A 27,387-nucleotide genomic window follows, 5' to 3' on the forward strand; every position below is an offset into this window, starting at 1 on the left:
CTGGCATTCTTTATTTTTCAGGATATCTAATTCTTTCTAACAATAATATAATTAATTGTCAAAACTTCAAACTAAAACTGTAAAAGACACTTACCCACACAGCTCAATTTCAATACAATTTCTACGTATTTGATATTTTTGTCCGACAATATTATATACCGGAAAACACCTTTTAATACTGAATACCGGAAAACACCGGAAAAACACAAAATACCGGAAAACACATTAAATACCGGAAAATGCCCTAAATAGGTAAACCGTGAGTCTGGTCCTCTGTGTGACTGGGTTAGGGTTAGTTTCCGGTTTATAGTATAGCCCTTCTCCGGGTTACCTATTTAGGGTGTTTTCCGGTATTCAGTATAACTTGATGTTTTTCGGTGTTTTCCGGTATATAGCATAGCCCATTATTGTCTACTATATAAGATGTATAGTGTTTAGCCATCAAGTTAATATTATAATTTTACATAGTATTACTATGTCAAGGAAAATCGGGTACCTCGTACTCTTATCGTTATTTTCACATGTGATTTTACTAGATTTTAACGAATACGTTCATGGGATGGAATATTCTTGGTCTACAGATCATCAGTTATTATTCCCTTAATTAATTAATTAATTAATGGGGATATCATCAGATTGGTTAGCGTCATTCATTTCAAGTACATTTCGATCTAACCCTTATGAAAATTATGCCTTTTCAACATTTATGTTTTGGGCTCGTTGCACATAAATTACCAAGTATTAAATTATCTTGACGTTTTTGTGAGTATATACATGTATATTTAACAGGACATTAATACTGTATGACAATTACTCAAATATAACACAATAGGATGTTAATATTGTAATTAACTAACATTCGTGAAGCGATAAATGGAAAGAAATAAAGGTGTATTTCCACGACGGCGCCGTTACAGAACGTGACCAAAATTAATCCTTCCCACGAAGACGCAGATATGCACTTGTCGGCTTTCGTTTGAAGAGGGCATTTCGTTATTAGGACCCAATTAACGGTGTTAAAGATTTTATGAATTTATGTTCACTAATGATGAAAATCATCATCATATCATCCAAGTATTCAATATGAATCTTATCACCAATTGGCAACTGATGATGAATATCATCATATCATCCAAGTAGTGTTCACATATTCGCTCACTCTCAACTGGATCCAAAAATAACTGAATTTGCCGACTGCGTAACAAGCCAACGAGCGTAGGTGAATATGCTACTCATCATTGGAACCACTACCACACAGAGGAACACAGAACCAACAACATTCTGGAAGGATGGCATTCAAGGATCAAGAAGCTAGTTATTAAAGCTCATCCGAATTTCTTTTTTTAAATGATCGCATTTTTACAACAAGAGCAAAATATTAATGAAATTAGAATCGCACAGCATGCTGGGGGCCAGGAACCACCAAGGAAGAGACATAAATATGCCCAAATCCAAAGCCAGCTCTAGGAATTAACCAGCGGCTGCCAGGCAGGATACGACCACATTTTGCAAGAGATGGATAGGGAACAAGCTAAAAACAAACGGGATTTTTTGTACAATCATGGGCAGTAATCCAGAAAGTTATGGTCTGAAATGCACAATTATCAAATGGGACTGAAATCGTCTTTGCGATATAAAGATATGTTTTAAGTTTCATCAAAATCGGATAAAAATTGTGACCTCTAGAGGGTCCACAACCTTCATATTGCATACTTTTACACAATTTGCGTACAAAGAGCGGCCATTTTGTCAGGCAGTTTCATTTCGGTTTTCCTGAAATTCGAATTCAACCTTCATTACGGTGGAATAGTGATATATTTAAACGGTTTTTTAAATCGGATAAAAATTGTGACCTCTACAGGCACCACAAGCTAAAAACGCGATTTTTCGTACAATCAGGGGACATAATTCAGGAAGTTACGATCTGATATGCGCGAATATCACTAGGAACCAAGATCTTTGGGTTATAATCATGTATTTCAAGTTTCGTCAATCAACCTTGATATATCAGATGCTATAATAATAATGTACATTTGTAATTGCGCTCACTCCATCCATATTACATGCTCAAGATAGTAGTGGAAATGGTATAATATAAGAATCCATAATTAATATTATATGTATTTTTTTACATGTAATCTTTTTCACTAATATTATTTAAATCATTTTGTTGAAGTGTCACAAACTTGTTACACACTATACTTTAAACCCCCTTTGTTGATTAATTAGTCATGACCTGGTGGACACAGACTATAAACAATAGAAGTGGGGAAATTGAGGTGCCCCGCCCACCCACACACTACACCACACCACACTACACCACATAACCAAAGTCCTGTTATATAAGGTTATAATTACAAACATAAACCATTCTAAAGTTTAATTCTATCAAATGATATAAAATCTAATTTCACAATCGAATTATGGTTATAATTGTTTACCATAAAACATCCTAAAGGTTTAATGTTATCAAAGGTTATTAAATTTAATTTCACAGAAACATGTTATAAGTATTATCAACAATCATTCTAAAAGATATTGCTATATTAACAAACAAACAAAATATAATGTTATAATTCTTAATCATTTCACATATACATGTCATGTTATAATTACAAACATAAAATATATTGATATAATTACTAACATAAATCATTTTCATTGATATTTAAGAAACAGAATATATATTTATGTAATTACTAACATAAATCAATTTAACTGGTATTTTAACAAACAAAATATATTGATATTATGCGGAGCTCCTTAAGTGCAGGATTCCACTCTTATATAATTATTTCGTTATGACGATATAATATTAACAAAATGATTTTTCGTTTAAACGAATCAATTATTTTGTAGAAACGAATTAAATTATTTCGTATAAACGAATTAAATTATTTTGTATAAACGAATTAAAGTATTCGTATAAACGTTATATCGTTGTATGGCAGCCGCTGGTTTATTTGTGCATTGTCTTTTCCTTGATTTCGTATTTATCATTCGCTAGGCTCTGTACCACACGACGCATTAGCAATTTCTTTATTTTTCGGTAACCAATTCGTATTTTGAAGAGTGGACATTTTTATTTGGCAAGATGTGGAAGATATAAAATCTTATTTTGTGATTTGTCAGATCCGGTATGATCAAGCCCCGCAAATCCAAAAGGAAGATTGACGTTTATCCGGGGCATTCATATTTACCGCTATTTAGGAACAATATGAACAAGCGGTTGCTATGCAAGATACGCCCACATTTTGCCTGAGATTGACAGGGAACAAGCTAAAACAAAGCAATTGTTCGTACAATCATGGCTCACAATCCAGGAAGTTACGGTCAGATACCCGCTAGTATAGAAAGGATATTGGGATATAAACATACATTTTAAGTTTCATCCAAATCGGATAACAATTCTGTGGCACCATGCAAGAACCGGATTTAAGCTACATGTCGTCAAATTGAGAAAAATGCAACTAAAGTTTGTGGTTTATAATTCCATGTCTATGGTCTCTATATTATGTTTTGTGATTTTAATGTGCACAGAGACATTTTATAAAAATTCTGTGTAATAGTGAGCCTTGTAACTGCAAATTTTATGGAAATTTTGGGCAAATATGAATATCTGAGATTTTTTTTTTTTCAATTTTCCATGCAAGAACCTGATAAGCTACATATTCATAAAAACAAATTGAAGATTTGTAAGCTTTAATCGTTTAAAATACATCAATAATCAACTGAAACAACACCTACAAAATTAAACAAAACAAAAAGCCCACATATGACAGAATTATCAAGTATATGACTTTGACAAGACGGGTTGGGATGCCATGATGAACAACCTTATGTCAGTTTTGGTGCAGTTTAGATCGTGAATTTTGAATTAATCATCACCACCATCAGAAAATTCCTCCACAGAACTCAGTTCCTCTTCATCATGGAGAGTTACGATGGCAGATAATCCATTTCTGAGTTTCTTTGGACTGGTGATGGTTGAAGTTTATGTGAGGTAGAAGTTCCTATATTCAAATGGAATGTAATTAGTCAATTCCTTCAGTTTAGGTGCTGGTATTAGTCTGCGGTGTTCGTAAGCTTGTGGTAATTAAAATAAACTTAACGAACCCTTTCCCATTAACTGGACTTCTCGCCATGTGTCATACTTTAAATGCTGTTGCCTTCTGGATTTGGAATGGGGAACCATCAATGCAATTTTTGCGTGCGTTTAACCTTTCACGAAATGGGGATATATCAATAAAATCCTTCAGGTTCAAACCAACCTTCTTGGGTATAAACAGCTGGAGTTCTCCGTTTCTTATTTTCAATGACGCCAAAACTTCTATCACAAGGTAAAAATTTATGACCAGGAACGGGAAATTTGTGTATTTCGCAGTTTAAACACTTTTAAAGCATGGTAATATATGTAGCTTATCACATTTCTGTTCTTATTCTGTCCCCTACAAGAATCCGATCATACCACTAAAGTCCCTTGTAGAGATTCTGCATTCAAGAATCCTTTTTTTTTTTTGCCCAAGTATGTATTAATACAAGATATCACTTTTGTTGAGCCACGACCCGCAATGTCCTCAGACCACATCATCATCGGGCTCCTTTGCCATTTTCACCAAGATTATATGCCCACAGTTGTCTTGAATAGAAGGAAACACTGGTATTAATATGTGGTGTTGGCAGAGCCTGCTGCAAGTCAAAGGCAATGACATACTCAGAAGAATCAAAATCATTTTTTCATCATTTGGTGCCCAGTCTCAGCTTTTTTTTAGATGAAGCTCTCTTTGGGTCTTCAGTGCAGCTACCTCTTCTTCGGATCCCATACCATCAATCTGCATTCTGAATTTGTCGCAGGTTTTACATGTATCGAGGCTGGGATGACCAAAGTGATAGTTTAATTCTTCTGTGAAAATAACCTGAAAACTTCTGAGTGATACGGGCTCTTGTGCCAAATTGAAACAATTTTCAATGTACATCTGGTGAAGTTTCTTAATTGTTAATTGTGGAGATAAATTCTGTCTGAATGAGAGAGAGGGAGAGAGAAATGGGGTTTAACGTCCACTCGACACAAACTAGGTCATTTCCGGACTAACATATGGTTTAATTTTATTTCAATAATATTCCTTGTCACGTACAACCGGGGATTCGAAACCACGCCAGTTGACTAAATGACGGGCTTTATGATACAGCGCGCACGTGCTATCCATTCGGCCATCTACACCTGTCGCTTCAAGCGTAACTGTCTTGATAATGCAGTCTGAACTGGAATTTGTGTCGTTGCCAGATGGGCACCAGCTTTCTCCACTGTCATTTACATCACTTTCGTTGGATTCATCTGCAAACAAAATGAATAAATGCTTGAATGAATGAATTACGGAATGATGGGTGAATAAATAAATGAATTGATAGATTGGTAAATGAATGAATAACTGAGTTGATGGGTGGATGAATGAGAGAGGTGAAATGGAGTATAACTGATAACTTGTTTTGTGCTAGAACTATTCATTAGTTGTCTGAATTGTGTGAAGAGTTATCTTATATATTTGGAGTTGTTTCCTTCCAAAAGTTCTAAGGGGACAGGCTTTGATTGTTGTTATGGAGAGTCGTTTCATGAAAGTGTGTTGACAATACAAAACGTCTTAATTATTGAGTTATTATGATGTCCACTTGACACAAAATATGTCGTTTCGAGCCAAACTTACGGTACAATTTTATTCCAATCATTTGCATGTGTGTAGGGGTCTTTACAGTGGGAGGAAACCGGAGGACCAGGCGAAAATCCACAAGGTTGGGTTGTCGAACCTACTCATTTTCACGTTCAAGCTTGGGATTGAAACCACGGCACTTGACTCAATGACAGACATTATGATCTAAACGCACGCGTTACGCCGCTTCCCCAGATAGGCGAATGACTGAATGTATGGGGTATTGCAAAAAAAAATAATCATGAATAAATAATTTCTAAAAAAACATTTTTCCCAACCACAACATTTTGTCAGTCCTGCATGAACTCGATTCCATACATTTTCGACTCAATGAAAGTGCCAATATTAATTAATCACAAAAATTAAAAAAATTAATCAGAAACATATTGATAACATTAAAAAGGACGAAAAGACCCACCTTCCAAGATAAACTCTCTAACTTGATGACATGTTAGTCTTTTAGCTCTAGATGTAACAGGGGTGCTTGCTCCTTCGGCCATGCTTAGTTTTGTCTATTGAACTTGGGTTTGACCTGTGGGTTATTAGGTTCTTGCATGGAAACGTTGGCACACAAATCAAATCTTATGAGGCTTATCAGGTTCTTGCATGGAATATGCTTATTTTTATATCAGGTTAAAACTATTATAGACTTGGTTATCATGTCAAATATATTCAGTGTCTTCATGATTACAGTCAAGATAGATACTACCAATTTACCTTCAATGACACCCTTATCTCAATTTTGGGGGAATTGTGGGTTATCAGGTTCTTGCATGCTGCCACAGAATTGTGACCTGTAGAGTGTCCACAAGCTAAAAACATGATTGTTAGGTCCGATACATCCCAATTTCGAAAAGAACTGTGATCGTCGAGATATAAACCAATATTTCAAATTTAGTCAAAATCGGATAACAATTGTTATCTGTAGAGTGTCCACAAACAAATTAATTGTGGACGGACGGACGTTCGAATTGACCGAGGTGACGACAATATACGTTCACGTGAAAATGTGGGATTATATAAATCAGCCGGTTCAGGGACGTTTGAGCCGCCATTTCATATTCCCGCCATCTTGGATTATGGAAAATTCGGCGACAACAAAAACTATCTAATTACATCTTAAACTATCATCTTAAACATAAATCATAGTAATAGTTACATTGAAATTTTCACGTTTTCATAATTCAATATAGAACAAGCAGGTTGTTTGTTTCTACCCTTTTTCGGTGCCAATGAAGTGTAGTTACCCTCCTGACCATTGACCCTGGTTGATAAAGTAGTATAGTGACTTTCATCATTATCATTCCGGTTCAACGAATTAATAGTAGCTACATTGACATAGTATCCAGTTTCTGATGTTGACGAGGCGTTATTTGTGTTTTGTGGATCAGAAGTGGGTTTTAGCGATTTCTTTCCCCGTCGTCTTCTCACAAGCCTTATTATACACCTATAATGAGAAATAATTCTATTTAAGATCTGACAATTTTATATTAGGATGTGTTTCACTGTCATTTTCCCGATTCATCTAGTTCAATATCGAATCCAATCTCCAGATGCTGCAGGGTATGATAGTGTACAACCTTGGATCCAAAGATGAACAAACCCATAGCACAAATCTTGAATGTAAATAAAGGAATCCATATTCGGATACAATCTATCAAACACGCCACAGGGTCATGTATCTATTCAACAATAACAGAAGAAAGGGAAAAAAATTATTTCTAGTATTAATGATCAGTATCCATGATATAACCTATAGCTACCATCCCTTGTATAAAAATAAATAGTCTTAGCTGTTTCAATTGAGACAATAAAGACAATCAAAACATGTAACTTACGTTAATCTGTAAAAAGAATATAATATAAAGCACAATCTAACCAACATTACATAATATACGCTTTAATCTGAATAATATTTTAACGGAATAACTTGCTTCGATTAACTGAACTTGTGCTGAATCTAGGGATAGTACAAGATATCTGTAATTCACAGACGCAATGTCCCGTAATAAGATAATCATGGACAACACCCTGTGCAAAAGAAAAACTTGGATGATGACAAAAAAGGATGTTATCAGAAATCTGATTTATATCGTGATATATCTCTGGAACAAAAAGTCACAGAATTTTGAAATCACCATATAATACAGTTTTCATTATGTCCAATCCCAATGCACCAAATTCACACAGGATGGCTGGAACGGAATGTCTCTGAACGATGAATATCAATGAGATTCGTTATGAACATAATGTTCTAAGCCAAATGTGAACACAATCGGTTAAAATTTCTAGCTTCCATCGCATTTAGAAGACATTCGGAATGGAAGACTTCGGAACGCTGAATATGAAGACTAGTCGGAACATCGCTTGGTAATAACCATAAATAGAGGAATAATAAACATAATATTATCACAAATTTATTATAATCAAAAAAAAATACAAATAATAATTATATATAATTTTTTTAATGTCCCGCCATTATAGGTTTACTTTTCTGCCCCAACTGGGTAAATGAAAACGGACATTGTGCTATTAGAGATTTTTTCCCCTGCACAGCATTTGAATTCCAACAGTTACGGCGTTCTTAAACATTCATGCAAATGTGTACTAGAGAGTAATAGAAATATACAATCTTACCAAATAGCACCTACTATGACTACCAATAAACACACACCAAATAAAATCCAAGGTAATATATTCACACGGGTCCCTATAAAATATACACAGTTATTACATACTAATATTGATATACTTACAAAAATATATACATGGTCATTTAATACTAATATTGGTATACTAGAAAAAAAAACACAGTTATTACATACCTTAACAAATGTATCCTTATTTAATTCATTTTAATATTGATAAATTAAAAAGAAAATACACAGTAATTTATAATAATGGTGATATATTAAACCATAAACAAACTACATATACTAATTAATTCCATATTACTATTGGCATACTATAAAATACCGATATATATACTAATATTGATATACTAGAAACTGTTCACAGTAATTTTTAATAATGGTAATATTTTACCGTAAAAATATATAAGTGATTCTATATAACTTAATGGCATACCAAATAGAATTACATATTAATATTGATATACTATATAAACAGTAATTACATATTAAAATACGATGTAATATACAATAGTTACATGCTAATATTGATATACTATAAAATTCGAAATTTATAATAATATTGATATACTATAAAATTCGAAATTTATAATAATATTGATAAACTATACAATATACATAGTAATTACACATTGATATACCATAAAATATGTAATGCAAAAAATATTAATATACTATAAAATATACACGGCGTATTCATGCTACTATTTACATTCTATTAAAGATATACACAATAAGTATTGTTGACATACTACATAATATGCACAATAATTGCATATCAATATTAATATACTATAACATATACATAGTAACTCTTAATCATATCATCATAATACAAAATATATACAGTAATTGTCACACCAATATTGATTTACTAATAAATATACACTGTAACATCTACTGATATCCTATAAAAGTATACGCAATCAATCTACACTACTATTGCTATATCTTACGAGTAATGCTATAGAATTAAAATACATCGGTTATACGCGACCAGGAACATAGTCAATAATGTATAAACATTTGCAGGTAATGATCTGGACCAAAAAACTCCAGTCTCCGGAAAGTCTTTTAGACTATTCGGTGCCTTTAAATCTAATTTAAAGAATCACTGTTTAATAAGCATTATGAGTGTTAAGATTCAATATGGTTTTGTGTCGAATACTTGTGGTAGCAAGGACCAAGCACACAGAGCATACTAATAGTGACTTCCTTCCGTCCTATAATAAAGTTTACATTAGTTGTTTCCCTTGTACCGATTATCATAGACATCGCTAAGTTGTCTAATCTAATTTTTAAAACATATATACCTGGGCATTTCTGTTGATTACAATTGATGGCGTCAGAAACATGGCCCTCACAGTAAGCTCCACCATTAGTTGGAGTAGGATTGTTACAATGTCGGAACCGTGTTCTAATTCCCTGACCACATGTAACCGAACAACTGGTGTAGGACCACTTACTCCATCCGCCATTCACTAGCTCTGCAATGATAACATAAACTCACCCACTCAGCTCTACCATGTTAAATCCTGCCATTTGTTTAAAGGATACCTTCCATACAGTTATCGTTATATAATTAAAGGAATTAATTGTGGAAGAATTGTCAATTTGTGTGCTGTATAAATAATATGTTTAAGGGAGTGTCCATATGTACGCAAGAGTCTATAATTAATTTTAATTTCAAGAATTTAACGGTTTTGAGAAAATGCCTATCAGTTTCAGGTTTTTGTAGTCTCGTACTAAAAATGTCATACGAGGTTTTCTGTGATTTTGAATTGCCATTTATTATATCAGTCCAGCCAAAGTCCGACACAGTGGCTGCTTTCTGGATAACGATGCATATTATCACTATTATTAAATATCAGATATACCTTCTTCCAGTTACTACTGATATTTAAATACATACCAGGACATTCCTCTAGGTTACAATCAATGTTCCCGGAACCTTTACCAATACAACCAGTTCCACCATTAGCAGGTGTAGGATTATTACAATGTCTGAACCGTGTTCTAGTTCCCTGACCACATGTGACAGAACATCTGGTATTTGACCACGTACTCCATCCACCGTTAACTTTAACTGTAATATTAATGTGTCGACATATGCCATCAAAATCATGCAGTATCATTATTAACATATATATCTTTGTAAATAATGTATGTGTATTCCAAAAAGTAGATTTGGAGGTGTAACAAACTTAACGTGGTTTAAAATGAAATATCAGTTGTTCAATGTGCTGATCGCTTTTTAATAAAACGATGGAACCCGTCGACTGCGAATACCGTCAGGGAGATAAGCAATAAAACATATTTTATACCTCCATGTGGATGTATTTTGTCTTTACTTCTCTATAGTCAGTGTACAATATATACTCTTCAAAAAAGTAGGGGATATTGAAATGCAAATACCTATGCAGGTTGTGATATGATAAATAGTCATGGACACTTGACATGTTTTGAGAGTATGCTCACAGATGGAGAACTTATCGCGCAAACAGAACCGCTGAGCTGCAAGTGTGACACGCAATAGCGCCATACACGTGGGAGGGGTTCATTGTCATATTTGACATTTCGAGGAAGGGTTGATGAAAACTGCCATGTGCTGGTTAATCCTATCTATGTTTGCTTCCCTATCGGTTCTTGAATAAGATTTCCTGTTTAGAGTATCTTTGCTTTAGTGTGTTACGTTTCATTTGCAATGAGGCGTCTTCAACATGATGAACGTCTACGTGCTATTGGCATGCTTTAAATGGGTTCTACACAGCGAGCAGTAGCCAATATGCTTAATGTGTCACAGTTATTGCATAAGATTTACTGTTTAGAGTATCTTTTCTTTAGTGTGTTACGTTTAATTTGCAATGAGGCGTCTTCAACACGATGAACATCTATGTGCTATTGGCATGCTTCAAATGGGTTCTACACAACGAACAGTAGCCAATATGCTTAATGTGTCACAGTCTGTAATCATGTAAGAACAACAAAGGTAAAGAACACGACTTCACCAGGACAATGTCGACAATGACTAGTTTTGCTATGGCAAATTAACAGTAGTCATACCCGAATTTACTATTGTATATTATTTCGTGCATCAATTTCAAATCAAACCAGAAATGAAATATAAATTATGTTGTGTCCTTTGTGGACACCCCCACTTGTTTATAAACAATCTAATTCTTTGAATGTAGTTTTCAGTATCGGTGTCTAGCTCAATGTCGGTCATACAACAATATTTCATGGTTTACAAAAGCATTTTAGCTGCACAAATACTCAACAACGTTCATAATATATATCCCGCCTACAAATTAAAATTCATGTCGCTTCAGCATTCTGGGTTAGTGCCGGTAATACTACATCATATCCATACATTTTAAAGGTTAACGATCATCTTTGTAGCATGCATGCGTCAAAGAAACTACTTCTTATACAAAATTCAACGTATTTCTATTACACAATACAAACCAGGACAAGATGGTTGAGTACACGTCACACTTTCTGTAATATCACCGATGCAGTTGTTTCCACCGTTCACGGGTGTAGGATTATTACAATGTCTGAACTTTTTCCTAGTTCCGCGACCACATGTAACAGAGCAGGGCGTGCTTGACCACGTACTCCACCCACCATCAACCAGTACTGAAATAATTGTTTACAAGGTGTAATTGCTTTATTATCAGACACCATCAACTATGAACAGCTATATGTATATCAGGAAATATAAAATCATCCTGAGTTGTCAATTTTGAAAATTAACCCATTGTCTGCGCACGCCCAATCTACATTAAATGTATATCTCAGTGCATGCATTTAATACAAACCCGTTACTCATGCTTAATAGCATTGGAGATTAAACTAAAATTCCTAAACTAAAATTGTGTACGTAATTTACTTATTTTATTTTTTTTTTCAATATTAATGTGGTTCAAGCAACGACTTCGGCTTTCAGAAAAAATAGTCCAATGACAGACCCAATTCGAGGAAGACCTTTTAAAACGAAACCTGTCTACATCGCTATTTTTGTAATCTGACGAAACATGATTTAATGATAAAGTTGATATTTAAATAACGGTCGTTAAAATTAATTCCAAAATGATGCCTATCAAGCTGTGATCATGAGTAGACTTACAAGATCAATGAACATACTGAATGTTAGAAGGGAGTAAGTATACAATGTAACTCATCAGTTGTATATTAAACCATCAGAAATAAATTATTTACCTGGGTTACTACAATCACATGACACTCGCACATACTTATATTTTAAACCTAAAATTATATGATGACATAATACATGAATCAGTGTAAGCCTTGTTTTCGGTTGTTAGAGCACCAAGCAGCTTTGAGGCAACGCAACGATGCTACCAAAAGAGCGACTAGAGTGTATGCGTACAGGGCATTTGTACACTTCGATTCCGGGAATATCACGGCTAATTTATGTGAACCGTCATAAATTTCAACCGGATTTCTTCGACCGTGAACAAACTACTTAAAGGACAATATTGGTGTCAGATTAAATAAGAGAACACGAGAAAAATAGAAATAGTCCGTACATTTCCTTGTTTTTATTATTCTATACTTGTTAAAACATGGTAATGCACGGACGTTTTCTATTTTTCTTTCGCGTTCTCTTATCCAATGACAGTCAATTCTTTTTATGAATATCGTCTCACAGTCTCACTCAACAACTTTTGGTCTTCGAATGAATTATTAGTAAACAGAAATTCGCCCATGTATCTGTTATCACTCGTCACTTCAGTCAGTTATACAGAGGGATAACTCATGGTTTCCTTTTGCGTTGGCCACTTCCGATTGTTGAAACCATTTATTACGCATCTATCGTAGCAATGATCCATGTGTTAAAATTATATTTGGAACGTGTTTGACCAGTTCTATCACATGTGATAATGACTGACATCAATATTGTCCTTTAATAATGGTTAGGGCGTGTCTATCGAAACCGTGTGTGGCTCTAAGCTATTAGTCTCGGCTAGTTATTGATTGGTTATCTACGTTATTTTGTTTCCATATTTGCCTTAGTAAAACCTGGAATAGCAGGAATATTGTCAGCTACCTTTCGGGGACTCTGCTTAGGCTAAATAGCGATACTCGATTTGATAGATCAAGACTTTAGAACATTACAACTCTGCTTTAAATTTCCTGTCTTCATTAGCCCAGTTGGAGCAGAAAAATAGTACGTTAAACCCCATTTCATTTCATTTCATTTCTGCTTTTAATAGAGGAATAATTTAGTGTAGGTATATAAGGTAAATGTCTTGAATGAATTTAATGATTTAACTATTTTCGCTACGGCTAAGCAGAGCTACGCAATGCCATTGGTCGATACTTTGGGACAGAAATCTTTGAATCTAATAGATTTTTGTAGTCAATATCCCGCCGACCACAATCTGAACAACCGAACTCCTAAGTGACTGTGCCACAATTTGGTTGAAAACCTCTCCACGAGCCAATGCGGCGATGCGACTACCCAAGGGATGTGGCAGAACTTTCTACGATTGCTTCTGATTTCCTATTGTAACCAACAATATGTTGCCTAATGAAAGTTGTTTTATCTCTCAGCGTGAAGGAGACTTCATTGTGTGACAACTAAGACGGCATCACGTAAAGGTCCCCGAGTGCCCTTAGCGCGAGTTCCCAATTGAGCCACCAATAACTACTTTCGCTGTGTACAGTCGGCCGAGCCGGTCAAACCTGGTATTGGAACACTAATAACTACGAGCGTACCTTTGTTGAATTATAATGCACATTCAAATAACATCATTAGTGTTAGATGTATAATTGGTGAACTTTATACTGAGACGGTCTCCTGCATAATAGGCATAATTATAATGCACTTACCTCTGGAAAACCACATCCAAATAACATCATTAGTGGTAGATGTATAATTGGTGAACTTTATACTGAGACGGTCTCCTCCATAATGGGCATATTGTCTAAAATAATAACCACCAGTACACAGCGAAAAAGAATTGTCGTCTACTGTAATTGTAACACTGTTACATGATTCACCACTCAAGTATACGTGATTCGTGTAAAGCCAATGTATACCAGTTATATTGCATGAACATGTTAAACCACTTGCTGGAGTAAGTTTATCCGAGAAATACAGGTGTCTTGTATCTGTTGTGAAGGTAGTGGTATTCGTAATGTATGTAATTGCAGACTCTGTAAAATATGTAATTTGCAATATGCTTTATATCTGCGATTTTAATCCAGTGATAAGTCATGAAAATTAAAACGTATGAAACTTCTTATTTGTGCTTATACTACTTAAATGGAACCAGAATAATTATGTTAATTCTAGTTCACTACAAAAATATACAGATACTGTAATACAAATCCTGTACTTCACAATGATAACAAATACTTGTTCTGCAATAACTATAGTTTATTACTACATGTAGTTTACTTACCAAACAGACAGTAAAATCTATACCGAATATAATCATAGCCAGTGGTTGAACTGTAAGGAGAATTGAAGCTACATGATTGTTGAAAAGAACACTTTTTATAAACTGATAAACTATCTTGCTGATTTAATCTTGTAGACTTATCACCACTTCCATATTTACAGCATACACTGGTTTTACAATCATCTTCATCTTGTAGAAAGGGGCAGGTGACAGTAGATGGTTTTGTGTAGTAATACAGGTTGTAGAAATATATATGATATCCTTTATTACATGTTATAGTATTATTAGAACACGTGGATCCTGGTGGTCTGTAACATCCATATATATCCCCGTCTACGACTGTAATAAAGTAATACGTTCTTAATCTTGTATGCATATATTAATAGCATTTCCAAATAGATGAACACTTCTAAGACAAATTGAACGTTAGTCCAATATGGAGGATAATATAGTTTTTTAACAGAAATTTGAACAGCGATGTTCGTTCGTTTGTTAGTAGGGTTTAACTTCGGCTTCCAATCGCGTTTTAGTCTTGTTGCCCCTCTAAGAACAGAAATTTGAACAGCGATGTTCGTTTGTTAGTAGAGTTTAACTTCGGCTTCCATCGAAGGTGATAACTCTTTTATATCTTTAAACACCGCCATTCTTTCTATAAACAAAGTCTAAATAGTTACTGTGGCCAACATAACAGTAAAACCCTTCTACTATATCTACATGTACAACGATTCTTTTGTTGTATTATGCCACCTATTATGTCATTTCGTCTGTCCCGGATTGGTTCACTTATTGTATCTACGGGCTATAACATTATTGCCCCTGGTGGTATGAATAATCGCGTTTTAGTCTTGTGGCCCCTCTAAGGTCACAATTTGTCTTCGATTTTAAACACCATTCAAATGTATGTTCATTACACACCAATCGCGGATGAGTTAAATGGGCCCTATCTTTTACGCCAATAGTAACAAAGCATGTAATACATATCCAAGGCTGTGGACCCTTAGATGAAAAATTTGCTATGGGTCAAAAGATCTTCGATGAGTTCGATTATGGTGCAAATCAGACCTTCCGTTTTGGAATTATGTTCCATTCCTTTTACTCAAAATGTGAAATATGTACAAAGTTTATAGACCCTCTATTGGCCATTTTGTCCGATTCAGGGTCCATTAGTCGAGTAAAGATAAGCCATATGGTGTGGATACCTAGAACAAATTGCAACCGAATTTTTCTTGATGGAATCTGGTAGAGGGGTCCCTGAAGGTCTCCCAAACAAAAATCGCCCAAAATAAAAAGATAGGTTTTCGAGTAATTAGCATAAATCCAATATGGCCGACATTGGCACCTTAAAACTCCAATATCTCGGAAAAAGTTGAGTTTGGAGGGTGTAAATGTATTACGGGTAGATAGGAAAGTAGTACAGATGGCTCAGAAAAACAAAGCGAAATGGCGTACTTGTGACGTCACACGGCCAACAATTTGCATAAATCCAATATGGCCGCCATTGAAACTTTAAACTCCGATATCTCGGGAATCGTTATGTTTGGAGGATGTAAATGTATTACGAGTAGATAGGAAAGTGCTACCAAAGAACTAGAAAAAAACTATGCCAGGCAACTTCCTTGTGACGTCATGACGTCATACGGCCAAAAATTAGCATAAATCCAATATAGCCGCCATTGGCACCTTAAAACTCCAATATCTCGGGAATGGATGAGCTTGGAGGGTATACATGTATTACGGGTAGATAGGAAAGTGCTTCCAAAGAATCAGAAAAACATTGCCATATTACGCCACCGGGAAGTCGTAACCAAAGCCGTATATAGTTAAATTTGCGACAACTGTGAAGCCAGGAATTTCATATGACGTCATGCAAATATGACGTCAAGTGGACAAAGACGCCATCTTGAGTCCCAAGGTATCTCTACCAACTCACTATCTATTTATATGCCCCATTATATTGTTGGATGTCCCGACCAACTGGGATGTCACGTGGATAGATATGTCATAGATTTCAGCGAATAAGTGTCTATAGGAGATAAAACATACATTTTTTAAACGAGAAGTATAGCTGAACATACTATTATTAGTATTATACAACAAAAAGCGCACATTATTGTTATAAAAGATATACTAGATAAAAGCGCTATTAAACATATTTAACTTGCATTCGCCATACCGCTACTATTTGGGACCAAGAAATTGTCACAATTGGGTCGCACTTACCGCGACATGTGTTTCGGGCATATTTGTTTCATCAGTGACACGTCTGGTGTCATATGACTGCAACGACAACAGCCTGATTTTTTATTTGTTTCAGATGTCTTCATTAAAATGGACCACTTTCATGCTGCCATATTCACGGCTTGAAATTTCCATAAATTTTCTGGGGGAGACATGCCCCAACAAATCCCCCCGACGGTGTGTTTTACGACTTCGGCACTCGACGGTGACCTATAAAAGACGTGGAAAACCATTTAAGACATAGTTAAAGAAATATCTTAAAAGATTATCCCTGTTTTTGTCGGAAAAATTCCATTTTAAATTTGACAGTCATTTTGAAAGAAATGCCCGGCGCCATACATGTATAAAATACATTTTTTGATTTTTGTCAAATTCGTTTTTCGGCATAGTTCGCCTCTATGGCCACTTTGTATTTGAAAAATTTAAAAAGTAATAATTTATTCCCCCACCATTAAAACACACTGATTACGAAATATCGCTCTCCGGAACTTCCTGGTTTCTTTTGCAATTTGTTTGAGGTAAGACGTTATCACTCCCCGCCTATGTATAAATAATACCAATCTGTCTACCACACAAATTTAAGAGATACAAATGCATGTTATTCCACAGGAGGACAGACAGCAGGGCCCCTTTAAAGGGACTCAGTGAAGGGAACGCAGTTGGTTTAGAGTTTGTCTGACCCCTTTGAATATTTGCGCCCCATCTCCAATGCTCTGATGCTGTTCTCAACCGGAATCAAACATCTGAGATTTGTTAGCATGTTCCACACAACCCAACATTTATCGGCACCGGGATTAAGGGTATATATCTTTATTTCTAACGCTTATTGGGAATACGTCACGGAAACTACAATAAAAACTTGTTTACAAAAACATTCTAAAGAGTAAAAACTGACATATTTCAATCTTTACTGTATTTAAAGAAATAATTTAAATCAGCCGGCTGAAACCCCGTCTCCGCTATTTGTTCATTCTTTAAGTATACAGTGCCAGTTTCCACCAAAAATGATATCGCAAACAAGGATTCAATCTATAAAAGCATACATTCCTACAAAATGTTTCTTTAGTCAAGTGAAACAAGAAAATTCATAACTATGCGAGGGTGGGGTGAGTAAATTCGTGGTAACAAGTCGGAATAGGCTAATTGGACAATAGAGCAAGTTCACCTTGATGTTGACAAATATGTAAGACGATATGAACATCAACTAAAAAAGATATATAATGTGATTCAGCTAGCTGCAAGGTGATATATGCGCATTTGCAGCATAGATAATTAAAATCTCTATTCAAGTTAAACCAACTGTATCTATTTATATTTAAGTCTTACGTCGAGCTGAATAAATTTTATGATTTACTAGCAGGATACCCGGCTTCGCTCGGGGGTCATAACTCCGAAACCGGAAGTGGTAGACTAACGCCACCTGGCCTATGTTACTCCCCGGTCCGAGATACCCCTATACCCCAAATTTCAGACTCGGGGCAGACCTATTGTAGCCGCCAACCCCGAACAGACCGGCTTCGCTCGGGGGTTCATAACTCCGAAACCGGAAGTGGTAGACTAACGCCACCTGGCCTATGTTACTTCCCGGTCCGAGCTACTCCTATACCCTAGTGTAGCCGCCAACCCCGAACAGACCGGCTTCGCTCGGGGGTCATAACTCCGGAACCGGAAGTGGTAGACTAACGCCACCTAGTCTATGTTACTCCCCGGTCCGAGCTACCCCTATACCCTAAAATTTCAGACTCGGGCCAGACCTAGTGTAGCCGCCAACCCCGAACAGACCGGCTTCGCTCGGGGGTCATAACTCCGGAACCGGAAGTGGTAGACTAACGCCACCTGGCCTATGCTACTCCCCGGTCCGAGCTACCCCTATACCCCAAATTTCAGACCTAGTGTAGCCGCCAACCCCGAACAGACAGACAGACAGACAGACAGACAAACGACAGTCACAAATATATATATATAGATAGATATAGAAGAAGATTGTCATTAAAACATCTATTGGTGGTCTGCAGTGTGTAACTAAACACTAAAATTGGATATTTATTATTGCCAATGATATAATGTACCTTGACTTTTCTACACGAAGTCTATCGTATCCAGATGTTTAAAGCGCAATTACAACATATTCATTTTTTATTTCGGGATTGATATATCGTAAAATGCATCTTCATTTGACGAACTACATCCAAGCTACACTGTAAACACGGTTTGGAGACTGCTAAAATCCAAAAAGAAAAATGACGATTAATTTAATATCCGCCGATTTGTGTTGCTGCCATTTTGTATTTTCAAAATTTATCTTCAAATTCAAAGACATCGAAAACCATATAAAAGACATAGCAAAGGTCATATCTTACGAGATGCCCTTGTATTGCCAAATTTATGGGGTTTTTTGTTAAATGACATTATATTACCAAATTCGGCAGCCATTTAAAAAAAAAGTGCCCGGCACCATATGAAAAATACATTTCTTTAATTGATGTTTGTCAAATTCGATTTTTCCGCACATTTCGCGTACATAACCACGATATAATGGCCGAACATTACATACATCAGATAAACTACCTTTAAAGTCCAAAAATGTCCAACTAGTCTCTTATGGTCAGCACCCTTTTAGTTATCAAGCACCTGTTTTATGGAATAATCTACCATTTAGTTTAAGATGTTGTACATCTCTATATTCTTTTTTAAAAAGCAACTTAAAACACATTTATTTAATCAGGCTTTTAACTGACTCTGTATACAATCGTTAACATGTCCATAATCGTGTCTTTTTCATTTATGATTACACTGTAACTGTGTAAAGTGTCCCTGAACATGTTATATGAAAGGGCGCACTATAAATATGCTGTAATAATAATCATAATAATAATAATAATAATACCAAATTTGGCAGCCATTATGAAGGAAACGCCCGGCACCATATAAAAAATACATTTTTTAAATTGATGTTTGTCAAATTCGATTTTTCGGCACATTTCGCTTGCATAAGCACTCTGTGTTTAAGGAATTTAAAAAGAAATCATTTATAATCCAACGAGTAAATAGTAAAACATGGCGCCTGGAAATGAGTTGTCGTAACTTTCCCTATATAGGGCTTTGGCCGTAACGTCATACGTCCAATAATTAGCATAAATCCAATATGGCCGCCATTGAAACCATAAACATCCAGTTTCTCGTAGATGGTTGGGTTTAGAGGGTGAAAATGTATTATTTGTATCATCTTGTCAAACAATTCGTATATTTCTTGAATATCTATATACATGTCATCAGTTTGTAAAGGTTTTAACAGGAATATTTTAATTATGGACTGTACAGTTCTTCTGCTAACAATTCTTCTTTAATGACGTTGTAGTATCATGTATGCAATTGGTCCAGGTTCATGCGAATCGTTGACTATGAATTTCAATCTTTAAGTTGGCGTCGGGTGAATTAGTTAACAATCTTGGCGGGTCTAGTTCTGGAGCTTCTGTCCATGTGTCTTTAGAAAGTCGGTCAATGTAATACTTTGGTCCTTTAACTAATTTTTGGATATAGAGTCAAATCCTACGTACTAATGAAGATGAATGATATTTTTATATACATTATAAAAGAAAACAGTGATATTTTGGTAAAATCCTTAACATTGTCAAAATATCCTATCTGTTTATGACATGTGGTTGATAGGCCAAATAAGGTAATGTTCTCCCCCTGGTTTTGGAAGAATGGGGGTGCTTATTCCATATTTGGGAAGGAAATGAACGCCTAGGTCAGTCTATGACGTGAAGAAATTAGGGGGTTATAAAAGAGGGTGTTGAGTGAAATTGAGCAGAACTCACCCTAGCAGCTATCATTGATGCCTTATTGAGAACGTGGAACATAGAAGCCTTGCAAGCAGTTTAATAGTAAAGTTGTAGAAACGAACTAACTTGTAGTTTTATTTTACAATCACAAAGTAACCACAACAAGGAAGTCCGGTATCACTACATCGTTGCTGCTTTAATTTCAAATAAGAGGTACAGAAGCCGTATGCATTCAAAGTACCCATCAGAAATCCTGGCCCATAAATATGATGTAGGTGTATCGCGAACGCGGAATGAAATAGGTCTAAAATTGCTTGGGGTCTCGCTGCTTTTACCAAACATAATAATAATAATCGTTTTCTATGGTGCTGAACATTCAGTCAGTCTAACTGCTCTGTGGCGCTTTACAACGTACATATGATTATAAAAAACATGTCATGTATGTACAAATAAACAAAAGAATACAAAGGAATAGTCAAGTTACAATATAGAAATGGAAAGTGAAGCATTTAATTTATAGTTCAAAAGTTTGGGTAAAAAAACGGGTTTTAGACGTCGTTTAAATATAGCGATTTTGGACTTCCAGAGGAAATTTGTTCCATTCTTTTAGTGCTGCGTACGCAAAAGCGCTTTCGCCAAACTTTGACTTCTGTACTGGACATATAGGTTGGTTTTTATGAAATGAACGTAAGGAACGAGAAGGCACATACTGTTTAATCAAATCGGATAAATAGGATGGTGCCAAAGGATCGTTTAAACAGTTGAAAGTGATTGTGTATTCTTCAGCAAAATTGATGCAAAATTTGTAAATGCACCCAAAAACTTTATAGTTTCTGGTCCAGGTAATACTTTTCTGTGATGGATTTTGTTTAATAATATAGCTGCAGATTAGTGTGGCTGCTGTGTTGATAAATCTCTTCTAGTCGAATTCCAAATCCCCCTTTCGTGAATTATTATAACATTGTCGAAGAATCGTCCCGGTTCTTCGTTTAATCATTACGTCTTTTCACATTGTCTGCCCATAATACATAAAATATTAGAGTTTTAAGATTTCCAAAGGCGGCCATATTGGATTTATTCTAATGATTGGACTATGGCGTTATGACGTCACATGGACGTAATTTGGCAATGTTTTTCTGATTCTTTGGTACCACTTTCCTACCTACCCGCAATACATTTACACCCTCTGAACTCAACCATTCCCGATATATTGCAGTTTTAAGATTCCAATGGCAACCATATTGGATTTATGCTAATTGTTGGACGTATGGCGTTATGACGTCACAGGTATGTCATAGATTATGCTTGTTTTATTCCTTGGTACCACTTTCCTATCTACCCGTAATACATTTACACCCTCCAAACTCAACCATTCCCGAGATATTAGAGTTTTAAGGTGCCAATGGCGGCAATATTGGATTTATGCTAATTACTCGAAAAACCTATTTTTTTTTTATTTTGGGCGATTTTGGTTTGGGAGACCTTCAGGGACCCCTCTTCCAGATTCCGTCGAGAAAAATTCTGTTGCAATTTGTTCTAGGTCATTTATTAATTTTACCGGACTACGACACGTTCACACAGAGATTACAACCAGGTGACTTTGTACTTAAACAATTTTATTTGCCTGGATATGCAATTAAGCATTGTTAATTTTATCTGTTCGTGGTATCCTCATCTTTATGGAAGCCTATAACTACCATTCATAATTTCTACTTTTCGCCTCTTCAGAACGCGAAAGTCGAAAAGTAGAAGTTACGACAAATGTGAGGCGACAACACGCTATACAAGCCAAAATCAACTCGAAAATAGGAAATTAAGAAATAACACACAACGATAATAGCGCCCCTCGTTTTTTCCTAATTTCTTATTTTCGACTTGCATTTTGGCTTGTGTACCGTCTTGTCGACTTTCGACTTAGTCATATTTTTGTATTTATTGATGTCAGTAAGAAGGCGCCAACACGCTATACAAGCGTCAGTAGAAAAGTAGAAATTATGAATGGAAGTTATAGGCTTCGATACATCTTGGATTTGGGCAAAATAATATATTTGAATAGGTAAGACCTACATATTATGATTAAGCAGTGATATTTCATGATTGCAACACAACAGACCCATGCCAAAAAAACTCGCTGTAACACATTGTCCTTCTTGACTGCGATATCTGAACCTGTAACTTGACGGTCATGTCCAATTTATGCAAATTAGGTCAACTCAAAAAGGGTTGAATATGGTTCCATATAATAGCTTAGTACCACAAAACGATACACAGACACTAAAACCAACTTCAGACATACTTTTAAAATTACGCCAGTTTACCAAATTTGAATACAGTCGTTTTTGTTGACATTTGACCCTAATGTCACTATCAGAAATTTGTTGATCAAACGATTTTATAAAGAAATCGATGTCGGTTGCGTTATCTTGAAAATTGGCTGTATGAGTTTTGATCGTACTTTAAGCGGTCTTTAAAATGAAAGCCATTTGGTGGCAAACTTTCCATAAATAACCTACACTGTTAAAAATAAATGTAAAATTACAGTGAAAAATATGTAATTACTTAAACATAACGCTGTAAAAATACCACTGCATGTTTTTATACTATGAATTTACTGTATTAGTGCGGTAAAATGGGATTACTGTAAATAAATTGGTAAATTAACCATAAAAGTGTAGTTTTACAAGTTAGAACTGGTTTTTTTTTTACATGTAACCTGTATTGATACAACTATGTTTGTTAACGTACATGTATGTTGTATTTTAACTGTGTTTATGGGTAAATCTTCTATTCAAACATGTTTAAATACGGGATTTGTATACAATTTACAGGAGACGTGTAATTGTACATCTCTTTAGAACTTTAACATTGATAGACCTTTTAAGGCAGTGATTCTTAACCAGTGTGCCGCGGCACACCGGTGTGTCACGAGATCTTCCTAAGTGTGCCGCGAAATTTTTAACGGCACATTAAGAAAATGCGAAAAACCATGTAATCCCAATTGAGTATTCATTGGTGTCTACTGACAAGCTATGTTTTTCTTTACTTAGTTTGAGTCATTCTATGTGTCTCTTTCATGAGTTCCAAGGTGTGCCGTTGGCAAAAAAAGTTTGAGAACCACTGTTTTAAGGCTTCATTACTCTTCGTCTATAGTCCACTTAAGAGGTGTGTGTGTGGGGGGGGGGAGCTCGGTGGCTAAGTGGGTAAGACGCTGGCTCGCTAGCCTGGAGGTCGAGTGTTCGATACCTGCTTTGGCTGAGAAAGTTCATCGAGATATTCCGGTGTGGTTCCCCCTTGCCAGTGATGCAGGTCGGACAAGGATAGCTGTCTAGTCGTTCGGATGGGACGAAACACCGAGGTTCCGTGTATACATTGGCGTGCACGTAATAGATCCCTATTAAACTGTTAAAAGTATATATATATTTACAGTTATAAGTATACTTAAAATACAGTGTCCGATTTGGAATATCACATGGTTTGTTAACTTAAATGCATATGAATACAAGGCTTATGTAAGATGACATCAAACGTAATGTAGAAATACAACCATTGTATGTCAGTTTACATTATGTAAACTACATATTAACAGAAATGCCATTTGAATGACTATTTTTTACAGCAAATTGTAAATTAACTGTCAAATAGTGACCACGTCGGTTATTCCCTCTTTGGCCACATGTAAGATTTAATCAAACGTAAAGTAGAAATACAACCATATGGTTTTTCTTTACATTATGTGAGCTGTATATTAACAAAAATGCCATTTGAAATAGTATTTTTACAACAAATTGTAAATTTACTGTCAAATAGTGTTCAAATCGGTTATTCCCCTTCGACCACATATCGAATTTTGTGCAAAATATTTACTGTTATTTCAGTCAGATTAGTCTATTTCAGGAGATGGGTTATTCAAAATCTAAATGCACCTAACATGCGTATAGAGACAGTGATATGCCATACACTGGATCGTGTGGGACATTTTGCTTCGTGTGATGCCTCCCACTCTTTTCATTATTAGAAGAGGAACAATAGGACGTTAAACCCCATTTTATTTAATTTCTTTCCATTATCGAATGATGTTTTGCATGCTCGGCTGAAAGGTCCGCAAAACTTTATGTGTTCGCCAGGATCGAACCTAGGAATACTTAGTCGAGTGGGGACAAACACATTCCCTTTAAAAATATCACCTTTTCAAAGTATATTTCAAGTAAATATACGCTTCAAATTGTATTTTTACCGTAAAATGACTGGCAGAAAGTTGCCAGTAAAATCACTGTATTTTAACACTGACTTGCAAATGTACCCCTAAATGATAGATTTAGATTTAAAACACCACGTAAATTTACAGTGAGTGTAAAATAACTTTGAGGTAAATTTACAACCACAGTGTAAATTTACAGTGAGTGTAAGATAACTTTGAGGTGAATTTACAACCACAGTGTAAATTTACAGTGAATGTAAATTTAACTCACTTTCTATTTACAAGCACAATGTAAATTTACATCGAAATTATTTTACACTCTCTGTAAATTTACATGCTGTTTGTAAATCTAAATCTACCACTTAGATGTAAATTTACAAGCCAGTGTTAAATACAGTGATTTTACTGGCAACTTTCTGCCAGTCAATGTACGGTAAAAATACACAAATATTATTTACAGTGTAATCATACACTGGGTTGTACAAAAAAAAGGAGTTGATCGGGGAGTGCATCGAAAACTTTTGCGAAGGGTCTAAACATTGGAAAATGCGAAGCTTTGCTGTAAAAGAGAAATGTACACAGACCCCACCCCACCAAAAAACAAAAAAAAGGCAAAATAAAAAACCTATAATAATTCATATCATTTTAACGCAAAATATTAATTCGAGTTCAACGACTTTGTAGTCATTTGTTCTGTTGGGTTCCATAGTCGGAATAAATGACCGCGGTGAGCTTACCTGCAGTAAAAGCCATTGCACATCCTATAACAAATATCATCACATTGGTCACCATTTTCTGAAGAATAATTTATTATTATTATAATGATAACGACAATGATTAAGTATGTGTAACCATTATACGATTGACAAGGACTCGTTTACATTTCATATTTTTCCTCATACGCTCGTAAATGTTTTATTTATTATTTTATGCATATCGCAGCTGATATATATATCCTCCTCTAGTTCAAATAGTAAAAATGTAATTATATGATCGCATGACATTGTTTTTTACCCTTTTATTTTATTATATTACCTAACACCATAATTGATTGATTATCTAGAGATGATGACAGTCAGATAGTGGACATTGTAGAAGCCACACAGCTAATGTACATGTTACCTTTTTGATTATTTATTCAAATTATTTTGTATGTTCATTATAATAGGTCTTCTAGACAAACAGTCGAATTGCTTGCCGACCTTGTATATTTATTTTATTTTATTTTTTTTTTTGGGGGGGGGGGGGGTAATGGCCGAATGGTTAATGCGTGCACGTTGTATCATAAGGTCTGTCATTGAGTCAACTGACATGGTTTCGATTCCCCGATTGTACGTGGCAAAGAGTAGGGTCGCATGTCTAAGCTCGTGGGTTTTCTCCGGTTTCCTCTCCCTAAGTGCAAGCGAAATATTAAAATAATATTGAACCATATTAGTCCCAAAATGAGCTAGTTTGTGTTGAGTGGACATTAATCCCCATTTCTCTCTCTTTTGTATATTATTTTTAACTATGACCCATCATGCACATACGCACAAACTTTTAAATTCGTTCCCATCGACCTGTTACTAATTGCACTCGCCGTATGAAAAAGTAATTTCAGTATAAACACGGTTAACGGTAATGTTGCCCCTAATGAAATTTATGTCAATGTAAGTCTATACATACGAGTGTATACTGTTAGGTCCATGAGAGAAGGAAGGGGGGTGGGGGGTCTCCATGAAATTTGTGTCAGCGAGGAACATGGTAAAAGCCGATTGTCAAAGATACCCAAGTGAGATGTTGTTGAATAAAATGGTGTTATGTTTAAATGAACAGTCCATTTGCTGATTACACCATTTTGCCTATACCGTTTTTTAGGACTTCGAATTTTGTCTAATGGTTGGGATTGTTCGTACTTGGTTTTATTTTATTTTTATCGAACGAGTGATATAACCCGTCTCGTATACGATTCCCGTCAGTACGGCTTTGGATCCTTACCATATTCTATTAGAGGGCTTAGCATATTCCATAACCTCAATTTTATTTACTTAGTAAACAACTAATATTTGCAAATACATTATTCAAGACTATGCAACGTTTCGATAGGGATATTGTCGTTTTTATTACTCAGCGATATTTTGGACAAGAAGGGAAATAATGTTTGAAGACTACAATTGCGATTATAAACAAGTAAGTATCCCAAATGCCTAATTGCAATGTTGGTGCGACATGTAACAAAAAATATCCGTATCAGTTCAGTAGAAATGTTGTACTTACCTTTTTCTTCTGTGTAACCCGTTTACAGGAGATATTTGTAACGCAAAGTAATGTTGTCAGTGCTATAGTGCTTTAGGATTATATCAAATAATATTTATTTTCCAGTTAATATAGACTGCA

General features: G+C 35.3%; 1 protein-coding gene across 2 annotated transcripts; it reads right to left on the reverse strand.

Moving 5' to 3' along the window:
- On the reverse strand, window positions 1-27,367 carry LOC126820417 (coadhesin). 2 transcript variants are annotated; one of them, XM_050548377.2, is made up of 10 exons: window positions 27,268-27,367; window positions 25,749-25,806; window positions 14,791-15,129; window positions 14,216-14,542; window positions 12,578-12,625; window positions 11,822-11,995; window positions 10,269-10,442; window positions 9,670-9,843; window positions 8,343-8,415; window positions 1-7,152 (listed from the first exon to the last, which is right to left on the reverse strand). In XM_050548377.2, exons 2-10 carry the CDS (start codon window positions 25,801-25,803, stop codon window positions 6,861-6,863), a joined length of 1,656 nt encoding a protein of 551 aa, XP_050404334.2. In that variant the 5' UTR covers window positions 25,804-25,806; window positions 27,268-27,367; the 3' UTR covers window positions 1-6,860. The 2 variants fall into 2 exon arrangements, with proteins under 2 accessions (XP_050404334.2, XP_055956522.1); XM_056100547.1 differs by lacking the exons at window positions 25,749-25,806; window positions 27,268-27,367 and adding an exon at window positions 17,011-17,131.
- Window positions 27,368-27,387: the final 20 nt, after the last annotated feature.

Source organism: Patella vulgata, chromosome 1 (genome assembly GCF_932274485.2).
Source record: "Patella vulgata chromosome 1, xgPatVulg1.2, whole genome shotgun sequence".
Classification (NCBI taxonomy): Eukaryota; Metazoa; Mollusca; class Gastropoda; family Patellidae; genus Patella; species Patella vulgata.